This window comes from Mycteria americana, chromosome Z (genome assembly GCF_035582795.1).
Source record: "Mycteria americana isolate JAX WOST 10 ecotype Jacksonville Zoo and Gardens chromosome Z, USCA_MyAme_1.0, whole genome shotgun sequence".
NCBI classification, from domain to species: domain Eukaryota; kingdom Metazoa; phylum Chordata; class Aves; order Ciconiiformes; family Ciconiidae; genus Mycteria; species Mycteria americana.
The window spans coordinates 55,134,755-55,152,760 of NC_134396.1; the positions used below are offsets into that span (position 1 = coordinate 55,134,755).

General features: G+C 35.0%; 1 protein-coding gene across 10 annotated transcripts in view; it reads left to right on the top strand.

The window, feature by feature from the left end:
* Window positions 1-18,006, top strand: part of FER (FER tyrosine kinase) — a 205,636-nt gene that overhangs the window by 41,730 nt on the left and 145,900 nt on the right. For 8 of the 10 annotated variants that reach the window (XR_012778947.1, XR_012778948.1, XM_075526643.1 and 5 more), the window contains exons 6-10: window positions 2,291-2,474; window positions 4,992-5,129; window positions 6,054-6,173; window positions 12,279-12,401; window positions 17,042-17,231. Coding sequence is in view for 8 of the 10 variants with exons in the window: in XM_075526643.1 (XP_075382758.1) it covers window positions 2,291-2,474; window positions 4,992-5,129; window positions 6,054-6,173; window positions 12,279-12,401; window positions 17,042-17,231 (755 nt within the window). In the remaining 2 variants the exon portion in view is untranslated. Of the gene's footprint in view, window positions 1-2,290; window positions 2,475-4,880; window positions 5,130-6,053; window positions 6,174-12,278; window positions 12,402-17,041; window positions 17,232-18,006 lie in introns of those variants that run through there. The other 2 variants (XM_075526649.1, XM_075526651.1) reach the window with 2 other exon arrangements.

An 18,006-nucleotide genomic window follows, 5' to 3' on the forward strand; every position in this document is an offset into this window, starting at 1 on the left:
GTCTTTCATAGTGAATACAGATACAAAAAAATTCTTTTTTTTTTTTTCCTACCAGCTCCTTTTATATAGTGACTGTCCTTCACATTTTCTGACAAGCTTGCTGACTTGCAAAAAAATTCTTTTTTTTTTTCCTACCAGCTCCTTTTATATAGTGACTGTCCTTCACATTTTCTGACAAGCTTGCTGAATCCAATGGATATGAAAGAGGATTTATTACTGTTTTACAAGTTTTTCCCTCAACTTTTTTTTGACATGCCTTAATGTGTTTATGTATTTTAATTTATTGGAGTCCACAATCCTTCGTGTATTCCTTATATGATACAATTTCAGCTTTTCAGGGTCTGCTCTCAAGCCTCTGTTCTGCCACTTAGCTATGAATGCTTCCATTTTCTTTTTTCTCAACTAGTTTGCGATAGGTGCTGGGAAAGTTAAAATACAGTCTTTTTTATTACTTAAATTATTTTAAGATTATAAGAAATGTAGTGGTCTGAATGAAATTGGTTTAGTTAGTGTATGTTTATCTGGGCAGGTAATTGTGAATCTGCACTTTATAATTGCAGATACAGGATTCATTTAAAATGCCTTTAGTTCCTGAAAAAGTAATGAGACAATTCATAAATATCAAGAAGAGAACAAGCATATGAGTAAGAGCTTATGTGTCTCAGTAAGGAATCATGTCAAAATAATCTGATATCCTTTTATGACAAGGGCAATGCATGATCAAGTTGAAAATATTCTAGTAGAGGTGCAAAATTCTTTGCATAAAGCTGCTTGGAGAATGGTTGTTAATGAGGTCCTGTCAGAATAATGTATACTATGGGACATTGCAGGACATATGTTGAGATTAGGTTTGGGTGGTCTTTCAGTGTTTCATTACTTTGTTTCAGAGTTTGTTTATTAAATTCCCTGGCATCGCTATGCCTTGAAGGGATTGAAAGTGCACTGGAGGGCAGCTGTAGAGTTAAAAATAATTTGATAAACTGAGAGATTAATCTCAAAAAAATAGTGTTACTTGGCAGGATCAGATGCAAAAGCAAAAGTAGTCAGTGATGCCGTGTTTGTATGGTATTGAAAAAAGACATGCTTCTTTATTTTTCTTTTTTTTTCATTTTTTTTTAATTTTTTTTAATGAGCTAGAAGTATCTGGAATGTAAAGTTATTCTTTGGCTTTGAGCCTTGACTGAAGTTGCACTTGTGTAAGATTGTGAACCAGTCGACTGCAAAAAGACAACAGGAGTTAAAAGGGAAGACCTGTAGGTCTGTTAGTATGAGCAGAAGAGGAGAGTATGTAATTTAATATATAAAAGCTGGATTGCAGAGGATGTAGAATCTATTTTTCATATCCATGGCACATACGAAGCAAGCAAGGGTTTAAACTAAAGCAATAAAGATGTACATTGGAGAGTGAAGGCAAAGGAGGGAGGTGGGGGAATGCTTTCAGCTAGCATAGCACTAGAACTGAATGGTACTAGGAAGTTGCAAAGTTATCTGTCATTGGAGATCTTAGGAAAATCATAAAAACATAAGCCATATAGTTGTGCAATTACTGTGGCACAGAATAGAATAGGTGACCTCTTGAAGTACCTTGTAGCTCTCAGGTTCAGCACTGAACTGCTCTTAGCATGAACTTGAGGACTTCTAGTCTCTAATATTGTAGAGCTGAGATTGTAGAGCCAACCTCCTTATCAGGATACCAACGGTGATAAGGCAATGTTAAGCTGTAGTAGAGAAGCTGCCCATTTTGGACAGGAGCAATAGCGTGAGAGTTCAGTTATTTATATGTAGACTGCACCATTGCTTTATTGGGATGATATGTAGCAGTAGCATTTTTGCTCACAACAAATGACAGATTTTTAATGATTCATGGGTCTGACCTAGTAGGACATTGCTTATTTTCTTCATTTAAAAAGGTTTATTTACTCTGAGGCAAATAAAAGATTAACTTTGTGATAGTCGTGTATGAGTTTTGCTCTTTATTCTTCATAGGTATATCGTTTTTATACCTGTGTAGATAGTGGGTTTCATATATTTTTAGATAAAAAATTCTCACATTTCTGCTCAAAGGGAATAGAGCATTTTTTTCTTCCTTAGTCTTTTAATTAGAAACCCAAGACATTTGGTTTTACTAATGACCTGAAAATGGTTAGATTTTACCTTCTTCAGAGAACTACCTTGAAAAGACTACTGTAGAAAAGGTGCAAATTTATCATAAATCTACTAGATTTATGTCATCTACAAGTTTGTATACTTTTAAATCACCACGTGCATTTTTCTTTTTTTGTTTTCTTAGGAAAGGAGACTGAGAAAGCCAAAGATCGGTGTGATAAAGCCACTATGAAGCTTCATATGTTGCATAATCAGTATGTGTTGGCACTGAAAGGAGCACAGTTACATCAGCATCAGTATTATGATACTACACTTCCTCTGTTACTTGATTCACTACAGAAGATGCAAGAAGAAATGATTAAAGCCCTGTAAGATGTATTCTTACATATTTTTAACTTGTGGAATTTTATATCTGTAGTATTCTAATTAATTTATAGGATTATTTGAAAATAATAAACTGTGATTAATTGTATATCAAGGGATAAAAAAAAAGATGTTTTCATCTTTCAATTGACAATAATTGTGCATAGAAAAGTCTATTCAAATAATACAGACAGTAGTTTTGAGTGGTTATTTAAATATTCTAGCAAGACACAGTCTTCTCATAAAACTTTAAAATCTTACAGATTAACTGCAGTGTTTATAGCTGAGCCCATGCTTTGTCCATCAGCTGGTATACTGCAGCAAATTTGTTGCCTCTCTGGAAGTCTTATTTTTATGAAATTCCACCAGCAACAAATTTGGTTTAAACTGTCCAACTGTCTTGAAAGTCATTGTGGAGGAGGGCCAGGCAGATGCATGGTTAATCGTGTGGGAGAATTAACAGGATCATATAAACCTGATCTCACTGTAAGGAGTCCAACCTTAAAAACACAATTACCTTTTTCCTGAAAGATCATTTTTTATATGATTTTGGAGAACAGACAATGAGGACTTTAAGCCCTCTTTTCTGGTTTGTGAGCACTATGCTGCCTCTTTGTCTTTCCTGAAGAATGGGAGTTGGTTAGGGAGTCTGTTCTGTAGGTCTTTTTCTGGGGTATTATTTAAAGCGCTTAGCCTAACAGAAAGGGCAGTTACTTTTTTTGTAGGTATTGTTCATTTAGATGTGAGGCACTCTTTAACTCATCTTCTTACCTTCTCTGAGGTCTACATTCATCTTGACTTCAGCACACAGGAACTGAGGGAGAGTTGGGGATTTCACACTTTACATGCCTACGTGGTGCAGATACCATTAACTGCCCTATACAATATCATATTAATTCATTTGATTCTTGTGCAGGTATTGAAATGAAATAGACCTTTGCAGTAGTCTCTGTACAGTCCTTTTAATCTTAATTTTGTATGTAAAATCACAGCACAAGGCTACAGTTAAATTTGTGTGCTGTAATTAAGGTGATTTTTCAGAATTGTGAGATATGATAATTCACGGAAGAGTTTTATGATGGAACAAGAACCTATTGAATCTGCTTACCTTTGCTATGTCTGGAGTAAAAATCTGTAAAAAAAGTATTTTTGTCACTACAAAGACATTTTTTTGTGAGATCTGAAAGTATTGGAAAATTACTCCTTTCTAGTATCTTTGGTGTATAAAAAGAGGTGGTGATTTCAGGTGTAGAGCTTGGTGTGCCCATCTGGGTGAAACATACTTCCTTAATAATCCTGATTTTGCAGATGGATTAGTTCAGTAAAATTGAAGAAGTGCAGATTAACATTGCTAATGTTTGTTTCTTGTTTTTGTTTTTGTTTTTTGTAATTGTCATAGATTCCCTTTCTTTTGATATGGCATTACTGTAGTTGACATTCACCTGTCTTTTGGTCACACTCTTCGAACTATTTTCTGGAACCTCTTTACACATGTTGTTCACAGGCAAGGCAAGATTTAATGCCTTCTCTTGTCTGTTTTCTCCTCAGAAGAAGTATTGAAAAAATCCAGTCACATAACTTTTTTACATAGTAAACCTAACTTGAGATCTTATCAGGAAAAATCTATTAATACTTTTTTCTCTGCATGTTCCTCTGGGCTGGCCAAAATTCATCAGTATTTTAAGAAAGCTCACCATGCTTCAGAGCCTGGCAAGGTAGCAAGTTTGTCAAAGATAAAAATGAAGTAGGAAATTATTAGGAGGTTTCATTTATGGAAAACCAAAAGTTAAAGAGAATAGGGGGGGTGTTCTGAGGATGTGTCACTGGATGCTATTAAGAGTAGTGGCACAATATCACCTATTCTTTTACCGTTCCCTATTCATTTGTTTTTTCCCACTCTTGGAAGCATGTAATGACAAGGCTGGGTGGCTTGTACTTTCTTACAGGAACTTCTTGCTTGATTTTGTTTCTTCTTGTACATATATGCTAACTTGTGATTTATGCTTATTTTTGCCTGAATGACCAAATCATAAAATAAATATATGAAAGAAGATAGTTAAAACGATGAAGAAAACAAGTTTTTAAAGGAAATGCACACTATTTTTGACTGATTTTGCCTTATGCCAGAATATGTTTATTTTGTTAGTCAGAACATGAAAAGCTGTAGTGTAGGTTATAACAAGCATGATAAGTCGTTTGTGAAGAAGAGCGTCATCAATGAGCTGTATACATTCCTTTTCCTTGTAATCTCTACAGGTTTAGTTTAGCTACCCTGTATGTAGATGCATTGAAATCAGTACAAGGAGCATGGTTTTAGAGACTTCTCACTTATAGCCAATCTGTAAAGAACAGGCCACAGTTGATCAGTTATTTCTTTGAGTAATATATTGTCTTATTTTTTCCCTTTTTAGCCAGTTGCAACAAGAGTTTGTAGAAACAGCAAATTGAAAGTTTGAAGCATCTTCAATGCCATCTGTACCTTCAGTGCCATGTTATACACTAGAATTTTTTTTCCTCTCTAGAAAAGGAATCTTGGATGAGTATAGCCAGATCACCAGTCTTGTAACAGAAGAAATTGTGAATGTCCATAAAGAGATCCAGACCTCGGTTGAACAGATCGACCCTAACTCTGAGTATAATGACTTCATAGATACTCACAGGTATAAATTTTCATCTTGGTGTGCATGCTAATGTTTCTTCTCGAGAAAACCCTTCATTGAACTGCAACACTGCGTAGGTGATCAGAGTTGAATTTGTTTCTCTTTGGTTCCTTTTACATTGTTACTTGTAAAGCTTTGTCCTAGTTTGAAAATCGTCTTACTTGCATGTACAGAAAGCTGGCTAACAGTCATGTTTTTAACCTGACTTTAACCATCCACCTCTTTAGCTGGCTCTAGAAAAACAAAATTCCAGTTACTATTACTATATGTGAAGAGCTATAACTTTGGTACTGACAGTCCAGATTCAGTGTGAGCTAATTTACTGTGTATTTGGATGCAGTTTGCATTCTGGGCTAAACTAAGTTTCTCTGCTTTATTTCTCTTACTGCCCGAATTCTAGTTTAAAGTGAACTTTAGGTACTTCTGTGTACTCTGCAGTTATTGCAGGTTGAGCAATGCCTGAGATTACAGAGTATGCAGATAATGCAAGGAAGTTTTTTTACTTTAAAAATAAACTGTTTTTCCATTTATTGAACTGTTATTCTGTATTAGTATATGCAGAAATAGTCCTAAGACTTCTTGCATTATCTTTTTTGTTGTTATGTGCAACTTGATAATTGTCACATCCAGGTTTATACCAGGATCAGCTAAGAGTGGACCCATTCACATTGATGCCCCTTGAGAACCTTGGTTATGCTGTGATCTTTATTCAAAGAATTGTATGCCATTTTGTTATCTGGTATGGTTTTAAGACTATGTTCTTTATTCAAAGGAAAAAGAATATCCAATTGCTACCTTTTCTTTCATATGTAATTTTAACTATATTGTAGTTATTAAAATAATTGAAAACGTAATGTTTTGCTTTATGATCTACTCAAAGATACACGTTAATTTTGAAAATATAAAATTTATTTACTAAATTAGGTCATCAGAAGTTATTGAACAAGAAATAGAGTTTGATACATCTTTACTAGAAGAAAATGAAAACCTTCAAGCTAATGAGATCATGTGGAATAATCTAACAGCAGAAAGTTTACAAGTCACGTAAGTCTTTCTTTACAAACCTTTCATCATTTGGAAATGCTGTTATACATTATATCTAGGCTCACTCAAATCATTGCATAGCTGTGTCCTAATTTTAAGGGTCCAGTTTATAAAAATAATATTTTCACGCTATAGAATCTTTCCTGTGCTGGTTTTATTGTTCCTTTGTACAAAATACTCCTCCCCAGTCCCCCCAAAAACTTCCCAGCACTTTCAATATATGTTCCTCTCCTTGCCAGTTAATTTATACAATGCCCCAAATCCATCATGAATCCTCTTTGGGAACATACTGATTCATCTTCCCAAAAGTGTTTCCACATTCAATACTCTAGGAAATATACTGAAATCTTTTGATGAAACTGCTGAGTACAGTGATGTAGTCAGTGATTTAAATTGCTGTGCAGAAAATTTTCATAAGTATATGTATTTCACTTGTTTTGTAAGTGTTTGCTTTTATTTTCCAAAGGAAATTCTTACTCATTATTATAAACTTTAAAATACATTAACTTACTAACACAGATGTAGCTGTTGTATTGTATTTCATGGAGCTTTCAGCTGTTCAGGGTGATAAACTACCTCTCTATGTATTTTGTTAATATATTGCCTAGTTAAATCTTCATTACTTTTACAAACTTCACCTTTAATCATTTGTTACTGGGTAACAAATCTCCTGCTGAGGTTATTATGTTCTTATTATATTATCAGCTTCAACTTTTGATATAAAGTGGTCTGATGCAGTCACTTGCGAGATTGCAACTATTAATTATACATTTAATTATTTTTATGTTGATCATAGCCATTTAAAATGGAAAATTTAGAATTTCATTGGTTGATAACATTTTTGTTGTCTCTACTATATTTCAGTCCATTTTTGACCTATTTGAAGTTTTTTTCCTTTAGAAAGCGTAACTGATCCAAATAAGATATCAATGGTGTGGTGTAGGGTTTTTTAAATTTTTTTTTCAATTTTCATCTGCTTAATCAAACTATGACCCTTATTTCTTGTGGGTTTTTCTGAAAACCAAAATCATAGTGACTTGTAATAGCAGTGAGGTATTTTAAATGTAAACACATTGCAGTGTCTTCTGCGGATTATTCTAATCCCTGTGTTTCCTCAACATGACAGAACCTCTGGATTTTATTAATTCCTTTTCAAGGTCATTAATCATCCTCTCTTTTTTGCCTGTGCAATCTGATTACTTTTCATTAATTTATTCCTTGATAGGTGTTGAAATAACCTTTTTAATATGAAGTTTTAGCCTCCTTTGTCAGATGACTCCTTAGTCCTGAAGCAGCTTCATCTTTCCTATGAAAGGATCCCTTGATAATGAAAGCCCCTCCCTTCCCTTTAAACATGTTTCTGTTTATAATATATTCTGCATCATTACTAAATTGAGATTATTCCTGCTTAAACTATGTAAATGTTGTACATCTAGATGTACTTCAGTGCAAAACCAGGAAAAATATATATACTAAATCTCCCTTTTCAATGAATTATTACATTTTTTCAAAGATTCTGCCTTCCATAGCTCAAAAAGAGAAATAACTTCTTGTTTGGCTCATCTTCTGTCTGCCATTGTTTAGAAATAAGACATCAGCATGTCTAAGTGAAAGAGATGAAATGCTGCTTTTCTAGTAAATTATTCTAATGAAATGCATATTTGTGTTTATAAATGTGTGTCTGCATATTTGCCTATATATATTAATTTTCAATACAATTTCCACTGTGTCCTGTTACAAATCTTGTGTTCATCCGCTTTAAATTCTTTGGTGAATTTGAGAGAGAAATGTTATGATGTGATACTATTTTTGGAACAGGAATTAAATAGCTCTTTTAAGTGTTGCTGTCTTTAAGGTATTCACTTTCTGCTATAGATATACTAGGACTCTGAGCAAAAAAGTTTAACTGTATTAGGTCAGACCAAAGATCAACCTAACCAACTTTCTTCTCTCTTACAGTAGCCAACAGGGAAAAGTCTAGAGAGGAGAACAAGAACAGGATGATTGTGCAATGCTGTTTCCTCAGAATCATCTCTTAGCCTCCCATAATTTTCAGCTCAGAAATGTTTTGAGATAGAAGTAGTATTTGTTTATAATAGCCTTAGGGGTAGTTTATAATAGCCTTAGAGGTTTTTTTCTTTCATGAATTTTTCCAGTCAGTTTCAGTATGTACAAGTATCTGTTGTCCACAGAATTTTTGTTCAAGCAATTCCAGGGATTAACTTCACATTATGTGAACCTGCTACTTCTTAGTTTCATTTTATGGCTCTTAAGCTCTTGCTTTGGAAGAGAGTAGGAACAATCTACTCCTTTCCACTCGTGATACTGTAAACTTCTGTCATACTCCTACTCCATGATCTCTTTTTCAGAGCCATTTTTAGCTTCAGTCTGTCCTTTCGCAAAACTTACTCATATCCTTTATCAAGCTTGTCAGCTTTATTTGAATGTTTTCAAGGCTACTGTATTGTTTTTGAGATGAATGACCAGAATTGCGCAGGTAATCCAGATGCATAGTTTAGAGAGAGGCATAATGAGGTTTCCTGTATTCTTGTTCTGCTTTATTTTCAGCAAATCCTAGAGAATCATTCTGTTTGATTATCTGACCACTGTAGTGTATCAAGCCAGTGTTTTCATGGAATCATCTACCGTAATTCCAAGATCTCATCTGTGAGTGGTAATGGTCAGCTTAGAGCCATTCACTGCATAAATAAAGCTTTGGATTGTTTTTCCCCCTGTGTATTTGCTTATTTCAGTATGGATTGAAATTAGTCTAAATGACAGTCCCGTTATTGAATATCATAAGATTCAGAATAATCCTTTTGTATTCTTCACATTCAGCCCCTTTCCCCTACCTTAAATAACTTTGTATGGTCAGCATTCTTTGTCACTTTTTAAACTGTCCTTTTATTTGGATTATTATGAATGTATTAAGCAGTGCAGATTTTTGTGAAGCTCCACTAGCTCCTGGCAATGTAAAAACTGTTTATTCTTATCCTTTTTGTCCTTTTTTTAATTGCTTTTTAGTGCAGGTGAGAACCCTTCCTTTTAGAACTGCTTAGTTCTCTCTAACTGTCTTTGCTCATATACCTCATTAACTATGTTTTAGATATATTTTGTTATAGTCTTGCTTTAAAACCACTACAGCCAAAAAAACCCCACAGGTATTTGCATCAACTTACTGTCTATGACTAGAAATTCTCAAGTAAGATAAGTATATTACATCCACAGATGATGACTTTTTACAAATCCATTGTGTATGTGCTGAAACAATAGAAATTTGACTGTTGATCTTTAGTATTGATATCATGGCCTTGGATCTTCAAAATACTAATCATTGTTTCTGCAGAGGAGAACTACCTTCAGTATCTACCAAATATAATAAATCCAGTACACATAGTGGATTTATTTCACAGACTTTTAGTGGATTCAAAGTTGTATATTGATTTGGAATCAGTAATTTTTTGTTGAATCAGTTGTTTTATTGAGTATGTGAGGGAAAAATGACAGCTTTACATACATTAGTGTTTAAAGGTTTTAATAAAATATATTTCAAGGAAACATGATGAGAAAACTGGCTCACTTTTACATTTTTAGGTAAGTTTATATTTCTGAATAAAGTTTTGACAGAGGGAGGTAGTTAAAAGTCAGTGTTAACTAGCTAACCTTTCTAAGTAATGAGAGAGGTAGGATGTCTCCTGATAAATGTTGATGACTGTCACTGACTAATATTGAGATATTCTGAAAAGTGTAACAGAATAAAAGTTTATGCTTCAAAGATGCATGCCTTAAAAACTGAGAGGAGGCAACCATAATGAAGTAAGTGTTGATCGGTGGGCATATGAATTAGTATCCAAATTAATTTTAAAAAATCTTCTGACATACAAGTTCTGAAAGCACAAGCATTTATTTTTATTGATATTTGAGGCAGAATGGTGCTAATGACTAAAGAAATATGAAAGGCAGCTTTTCAGGTAGCCAGAACCTAGTTTGAGAATATCTGCTTTCTAGATTTTTTTTTATCTCACTGTATGTATTCTCATGCAATTGAAACCTGACAATTTGGGATTCTGTGGTTTTTAAAGCTAATAAGGATTATAGTGACTAACTGGTTAGTAATAAAACCCTTTTGTAAACTGATTTTATCCAGGGGGCAAATACAAGGCCACAAGAAACTTCCTTTGGCAAACCACAACCAAGATGATACAAGGGAGATGCAGAGATGTCAGTTCTAGCCAGTTTGAATGAAAATTATTGTTTAAAACAAAAAATAGAGGTTGAATACAAGAAGGCAAGTTAGTTTAGTGTGTATATGGTTCCTTTGGTTTTTTTTCTCTAAGATAAATACAAACATCGTAAAGTATCTCAGCAGTTTTAGGGAGAACTACATCAACTTTCTATTTCAATCTGATGCTGCAATATAAAATCTGATATTTTTGAAATGGTAAAAGATTATAATATGTTGTTTCTGCATGTATACACTCATACCTTCCAGTGATTAACAATCTTATTCATTTGGTTTTAATTTCTTGAATATTGGTGCTTGATCATTAGATGTAACATCTGCTTCCTGTAAATCAGTTCTTAAGCCAACACAATGTTGATTAAAATTTTGCTTAGAAAGCTGATCAAAAAGCAGTATCTGCAGTTACAAAATTGGTAATTACTTTTTTAGCAAGGTATTAAAAGAAAAAGTTAGTTGATATTAAATGGGAGAACCAGTGTAAGAAAATTGTCATTTCTGAGAAGTTCAGCATACAGATTGTGATAGCCTAAAAACAATAAAAATTTTTATTAAAAAGGGAGCTGTGGGGATATTACATTGAGAGAAATGTTTTAAGTATTTCCCTTATCTCAACATAAACACATGCAGATGCTTGTTCATTTGGGAAATAAACTTTTATCATTCACTATATAGCTTTTTTATAGTAATTTAAGTCTTTCAAGATAAGATCCAGGACTGTCTGAATAAAGAATATGTTTAATCAACATTGTATAAAATATATTGGGAGGAGAGAGAACTAATTCAACGTTTAGAATCAAATGATTCAGTTTGGTATATATGGACATGGAACATGGCTCCTAGATATCTAGAATCCATGTAAATTACTCTCAGTTGACCTTCTGTGCCACTCCCCAATCTGGAATGGTTTTGGGCAATAGATCTGTGCAGTGGTAAGTACTATACGTATTTTGCCTTTTTTCCACTCTTTACTTCAATAACTTTTTAATTGAAATTGACTTGAAAATACAGGGGAAGCAGAGTAAAATAGTTAAAGATGGATACATGAATGCCAAGGAAATGAGGTGTACATATTTATTTATTTATTTTTTAAAAATTGTTCTCCTGGCTTAACAATTACTTGAATTCAACATATATTTTGACAGGCATTTTAGAAGTCATCATTATGCGAGCCATTTATCTGCATTGTTCAGAGTGCAAATGTTATTGTACATTTGTTGACTTTTTGGTTATTGGAATGTTTGCCAGTATAATTGCAAAGTGTCAGTAATGGTTGTAATGTACAATAACCCCTTCTCTGTTAGTATTCAGTGTTCTTGTACAATTTTTATCTTTCCTTTGAATTAACCATTACCAAAGATTGTGTGGCTTTAAAAAAGTTAGTTGTAGAGAAAAATATACAGATCACTCATAACAGAAATTGTCAATTTTTAGTTTTGTTATTTCTAGAGATGAATACAGCCCAACTACTGATTCTGTGTATTTGTTTAACGTGCACGTCAGGACTTGAAAGACTTTCGTCTTTCATAAAGCATCTCATAAATTAGCAATATATTAGGAAGGCATTAATTCACAGAACCCCTCACACATTCTGCAAAATATTTTCTAGCTAGGAGAGCCTGCAGGCAGCAGGTCATTCTGTAACCTTGTATGTATACAGAGACTAGTATGAGATCTGTAATAATATGGGTTAATAACTTAATATAAATGTATATCCAGAAAAAAAGATCACCAAGCACTGAGTAAGATAATTTAAAGAGTAATGCTCCTTTTCATCTTCAGGGAAAAAAAAATATAATGTTCCCAAATATATACAGTTTGTGTATTTGCACATTTTGTGAGTTTCTGAAATCTATGTCTTACAGGTTAAAAACAGTAATAGAAGAACTGATTCAGACACAGCAAACACTTTTGAGCAAAGAGGAACTTGTGTTGGAACTAGAGAAAAAAATAGAAGAGTCCTCTAAGACTTGTGAAAAAAAGTCTGAGTAAGTTGAAATGAAATGTCAAAATATAATAATTTGAGGGAAAAGCGTCTATAATGCAATTCCTAAGACTTAAATAAGAAATAACCTTCACTAATCTTGTTCTGCTTTTGTGAGAAGTGATTGTTGTGAAAAACAAGTTAGCTTCCCATCTCTAAAATAACCCTTACCCACTGTAGATCTCAATTTACTGGGGAACTGCGCAGCTTCATTAGTTTAATATAATTGTCATAGTGTTGGGATGGCTCAAGAACTGCACCTTTGGTTAGCATTATAACTTCAGCTTGATGGAAGAAGAGTGTGCTGGTTTTGGCTGGGATAATTTCTTCATAAGCCATTTCTTGGCTGGGTTAATTTTCTTCATAGTAGCTAGTATGAGGCTGTTTTAGATTTGTGCTGGAAACAGTGTTGATAACACAGGGATGTTTTAGTTATTGCTGATCAGTGCTTATGCAGAGTCAAAGCCTTTTCTGCTACTCTCATCACCCCATGAGCGAGTAGGCTGGGGGTGCACAAGAAATTGGGAGGGACACGGCTGGGACAGCTGACCCCAACTGACCAAAGGGACGTTCCATACCATATGATGTCATGCTCAGCATATAAAGCTCGGGGAAGAAGAAGGAAAGGGGGGACCTTCAGAATTACTGCATTTGTCTTCCCAAATAACCGTTAGGCATGATGGAGCCCTGCTTTCCTGGAGATGGCTGAAAGCCTGCCTACTGATGGGAAGCAGTGAATGAATTCCTTATTTTGCTTCACTTGCATGCATGGCTTTTGCTTTCCCTATTAAGCTGTCTTTATCTCAACCCATGAGTTTTCTCACTTTTACCCTTCTGATTCTCTCCCCCATCCCACCCAGAGGTGGTGAGTGAGAGGCTGTGTGGTGCTTAGTTGCTGACTGGGGTTAAACATGTCGGGGAGTCAGTTCAGATTGCCTCTCTGTTTGACAGAGTTCATTGTGTAGATATAATTTTGTGAAAGACTTTCCAGAGTCTTATGCAATAATATGTTTGGAACTTGTCAAGTTAAGTTCATTCTTTGTTGCATTTTCTTTACAAAACTGAATGTAGATCTGATACCCTGTAGTACTGCATAGTAAATAATAAAGGTGAGGGATTAATGAGTGTTTTACAGTGCCATAAATAAAACATTATTATAAAGAATCATTCTCGGGCAAGATCTTTAGTTTTTTTTCTATCTGATTAGAAAAAATATTCACATCCCAGTCTAAACTGAAGTTAATACAACAGATAAAGAAACCTTCTGTCTGTAGTGATGTTTTTCTGATTCTCCTTGCCATCAGTCAAAACCTTACTAATTTGGTCATAAATATTAGTTTACAATACCAGTGAATTGGAATGCAAGTCCTCAGGTAATCCTGTCTTCATTCACTGAAGAAGTCTTGAAGCTCTTTGTTGAAGGCATCTTCTCACTTGATCCATTGGATAGTATTTCATTCATATCCAAAACTTTATGTATGTATATGGTATCAATGTTTTGAGTAAATACTTTCCTGTTCTCTCTTTGGTGAAGTTCACATGTACTCCCAGTGTATTTTCCAATTTTTTGGTTCTTGACCTACCTTCCTTGCTGCATCTTACTTAAAGGATAAACTGTATTTGAACTAGATGAGTTTTGTGGTGTTTTTTTTTTCCTCCCCTCAGTATTGTTTTTCCATCAGTTATCTTTCTCTGAAAATACTTCGAACCATCCCTGTGTTTCTTGCTGTGGGTAGGCTCCTTTGACTGATCCTCTAGCAGATGCTTATGGTGTTGAGGAGGTGATTTCAGTTTAGACTGCAACCAGTACCTGTAGGTCTTATTCAAAGGCATGAAATCTGCATTAGATTTCTAGTTGTAAGATAAGTTTCCCTGCAATCACCTCAGTTCTTATTTGTCATTGGTCATGCCTTCCTCCAACAGAGCCCATTTTCAACTTTTAGCTGCAGTGCAGAGTGATCGGGATGTTTTTGCACGTACTTACAGTCCCTAGAAGATATCATCCAACTACTGCATGTTCTTGACTGCTGTCATAGCATATGGCACTGGCCTCAGTGCTGCAAGGCAAGGTGAAAGGTAAAGGTAGTTGAGCAATAAATGAAAGCTTGCCTCTTGAGCTAGAGGTCATTCTGTTGGTGCAATGCAAGTCTATCATCAGGAAAGAAAGTGAGGAGGTCCACTCCTAATGCAGGAGCTCTAGACCCTATGTTGTTGTTGAGCCTCACCCAAGGTGCTGAGCTTCACCCTTCAGTGCTGAGAAAATCTCCTTGTCTGCTTTATCTGGGCAAAAGCATGGTAAGTGCCTGCAAAATCGTGTTTTCTGTCCCTTCGCTTGAACCAGTTCGGACTCCAGCTGTCTCCCTACTTCTTTCTGACACAGCTTCAGTACCACAAGTTCTGAGTTGTTTATTGACTGCGCAGTGGCAGTCTGAGTTGAGGCTTGAAAGAATTTCTCGGTGTCTAATTCTGGCAACACTACAAATTGATCTTTGCATGTACTGCACTTTTCATTAAGGCATGTGCAGAAGTGTATCTCCAGGCCTCTGATTTTGTGTTCCTCCTCAATATTTAGCTGTATTGGTACTATTATCCTGGCACCAATATCCTTTTTTGCCTTCAAATGGCAATATCAGCTGCGACACAGAGAGTGTTTTAATTTTATTTATGTATGTGTATGTCAAGCATACCGTCTGCCCTCCTGACATGATAGCATGTCGAATATTTGGTTTTTGATTCGGTTCACCTTTTTATCACTTCCCAGCCTGTTGCCCTCTTCTGGTCTTGCAAGGATTCTTCACACAGGATCTCACTCTGTGAGGTTGCTAGTAGCTCTTGCTAGCCACAAGGACTATAAAGTTTGCACTCATGCAAGCCATAGGCAATTAATTTTATAGCTTCCTAAGTCCTCATGCATAGATAGAATGGGGAGCATTCTATGTTGGATTTGAGTAAACCAATTAGACAATAATCCATCTTGCCACAGGTCAGGAAAGAGGATAGCTCTTGACTTTTAACTTGCAGGGTATGTCTTGTTATCTCCAGATCATGATGAGTTGAAACCATGCAGTGTTTGGGATGTTGTCATTCTAGCTAATGTGTATTCACCAAAGCCCTGCTGATGGTGGAAGGCCATCATTTTTGCAGGTTGATCTCTTTTTTCTCTCATAATGAGGACCAGATGAAAGAACATTATCTTGAGGATAATGCTAGGATAGTTGTTCATTTCTTTCTTTTAATGTTCATGCTCTTAAATGTGTGTAGTCTCATGACAAACCTCAGTTTCAGGTCCTCTAATTGTGTCTTCATAGATCATACTTATCCTTTTTACATGAATGATCATTCTGCTGATTGTAAGGAGTTCTGTTCTTTGGTGACTGAGTACAATGCTCATCTACAGGGGTATGATTTTTATCTTTCCCTGCCAATGAGGATTTTATGACAGATGGTTCCCTTATCACTTTGGAACCTGTTTGAATAGTCATTTGGCTCAGCATCAGTTTGTGAAGGAACAATCTCAATATCAATGACTTTTAAGCTTATTTTTTTCTCCAAGGGTAGGGCTTGCAGGAGGGTCTGTCTTCCGGGGATTATCCTGCAGATACAGAGTGTCAGAATACTGTGATTTTTCTTTACACTGTCCTCATTCTTCATAGTTCTGCTCCCTCTACCTCCTTCATCTGTTCTTGCAGACTGTGAGAACTCTGCATCTCTTTATAAACCATGTGTCCTGGGCTCCAGCTGAGTGCTTTTAAGGCTGTCTGTGTTGTACTGTGGATGGTTCTGTCTGTTAGGCAGCTTCTGTCTATCTTTGGTTTTGGTGTTTCTTGGGGATGATAGAGTCATCTAGGTACCTGTAGATGTTCTAAGTGGTCTGCTTGTCCTTCAATAATGCTTGAATTATGTCTGTTTTAGAGTATTCAGGGGTATGAGGGATATTAAGAGAAAAGCCAGAAAAACATGCAGAAGACAAGAAAAAAATTGCTTTTAGCTCCTCATGGAGTTCAATTTATTTAGCTTCATAAGAAAAATGTTAGACTGCAGTCCAGAAATACTTGCGCAGTAGAGGACCTTTCAGTCCAGAAGAGACAACAGATATCTCTAACTTGACACCAGACAAATTTATACTGGATGTATGGTGAGTTTAATAGTGCAAATTATTGTTACAACAATTATGTGGATTGCAGCGATTTATGGAAAACATAATCTAAAAATGTATTTCTTCTCTAAAGGATGGGGAACCCTAGTGTTTATAAATTCAATTGAAAGTGGATGAAAATAGTAGTTTCATCGGTATTTATTACAACATGATTTTTGTGATAGATTGAGAAAAGAGAATGGCAAAGTAGGTGTTTGCTTGCATTGTCTTGTAGCTTTAAAAATTTTCTAAAATTACTTCGTTGTTAAAATTACGTTGAACAACTAATCCTGTTGAGGAATTTTTGTGCTCTTATAAAAGTTTAGTAAAATTTCCTTCATTAAATGAATAGATAAAGTGAACAAAGAAAACCAGGTTCCAGTATTGAAAATGTTGTGGGGTTTGGGTTTTTTTGTTTGGTTGGTTCGGTTTTTTTTTAGCTTTTATGAAACAAAGTATGTATTGTAAATCATGTATATTTTTAATTTGTTTCTTATTTTTCTCTGTAGTATTGTACTCTTGCTGAGCCAAAAGCAAGCGCTGGAAGAACTTAAGCAAACAGTTCAGCAATTAAGATGCTCTGAGGCAAAATTTGCAGCCCAGAAAGAACTACTGGAACAAAAGGTTCAAGAGAATGATGGGAAAGAGCCACCACCTGTAGTGAATTATGAAGAAGATGCAAGATCAGTCACTTCTATGGTAAGTTTTACATCTGTTTTACTGAATTGTGCAGCCTTGCTATTGTACTTTAGTCCTGGGATCAAAGTCTCAAGATATTCACAGGGATGACTGAAGTGAATAAACTTTACTTTGCATTTGTAGAGACTTGTTTAGAAAAACAGTTCAGTTGTGTGATTTTTTTTTAAGTTGCAATAACTTGTAACACCCTCTGTATGTCTGTGGACTTGGTTTGGTCTTCTGCACACTTGATGCTTAGATTCTCATTAGATTCTTTTGTAATCACAAGTGTAAATCCTTAAATAGATTTAGTAAACAAGACTGAGTAGCTATTGGTAATTTCATTGGCTGTGTAGAAGAAATATATTCACAGTTGTATATGGAAAACTAACAGTAAAAGCTGTTGGAATCACTGCACACATTGTGTAATTGAGAAATTAATTTTGTGTACTGTAATTACTCTTTTCTTTAAACAGAAACAAACAGTGGTTTCTTTGCAAGCTATTTTTAAATGTTTACCTGCTCTTAATAATCAAAAGGAACTCTCTGTGCTATCGATGAGACCCCATGTAATTTAAATAAGTACTTTGCTAATATTTTGTGTGACTTCCTTTTCTCAATTGTATACAGCTATGTGTGGAGATAGTAGGCCACATGAAAAAGCAAACAAACAGTACCTATTTACTAAAGGGACAAGCAGTCGTGTTTGCTTTTATGGATTACGTTTGACATATATGACACGCTTGTGACTTGTTTTCTTTAGAGGTTTAGCCTGCCATTTCTTTTGGCCCACAGA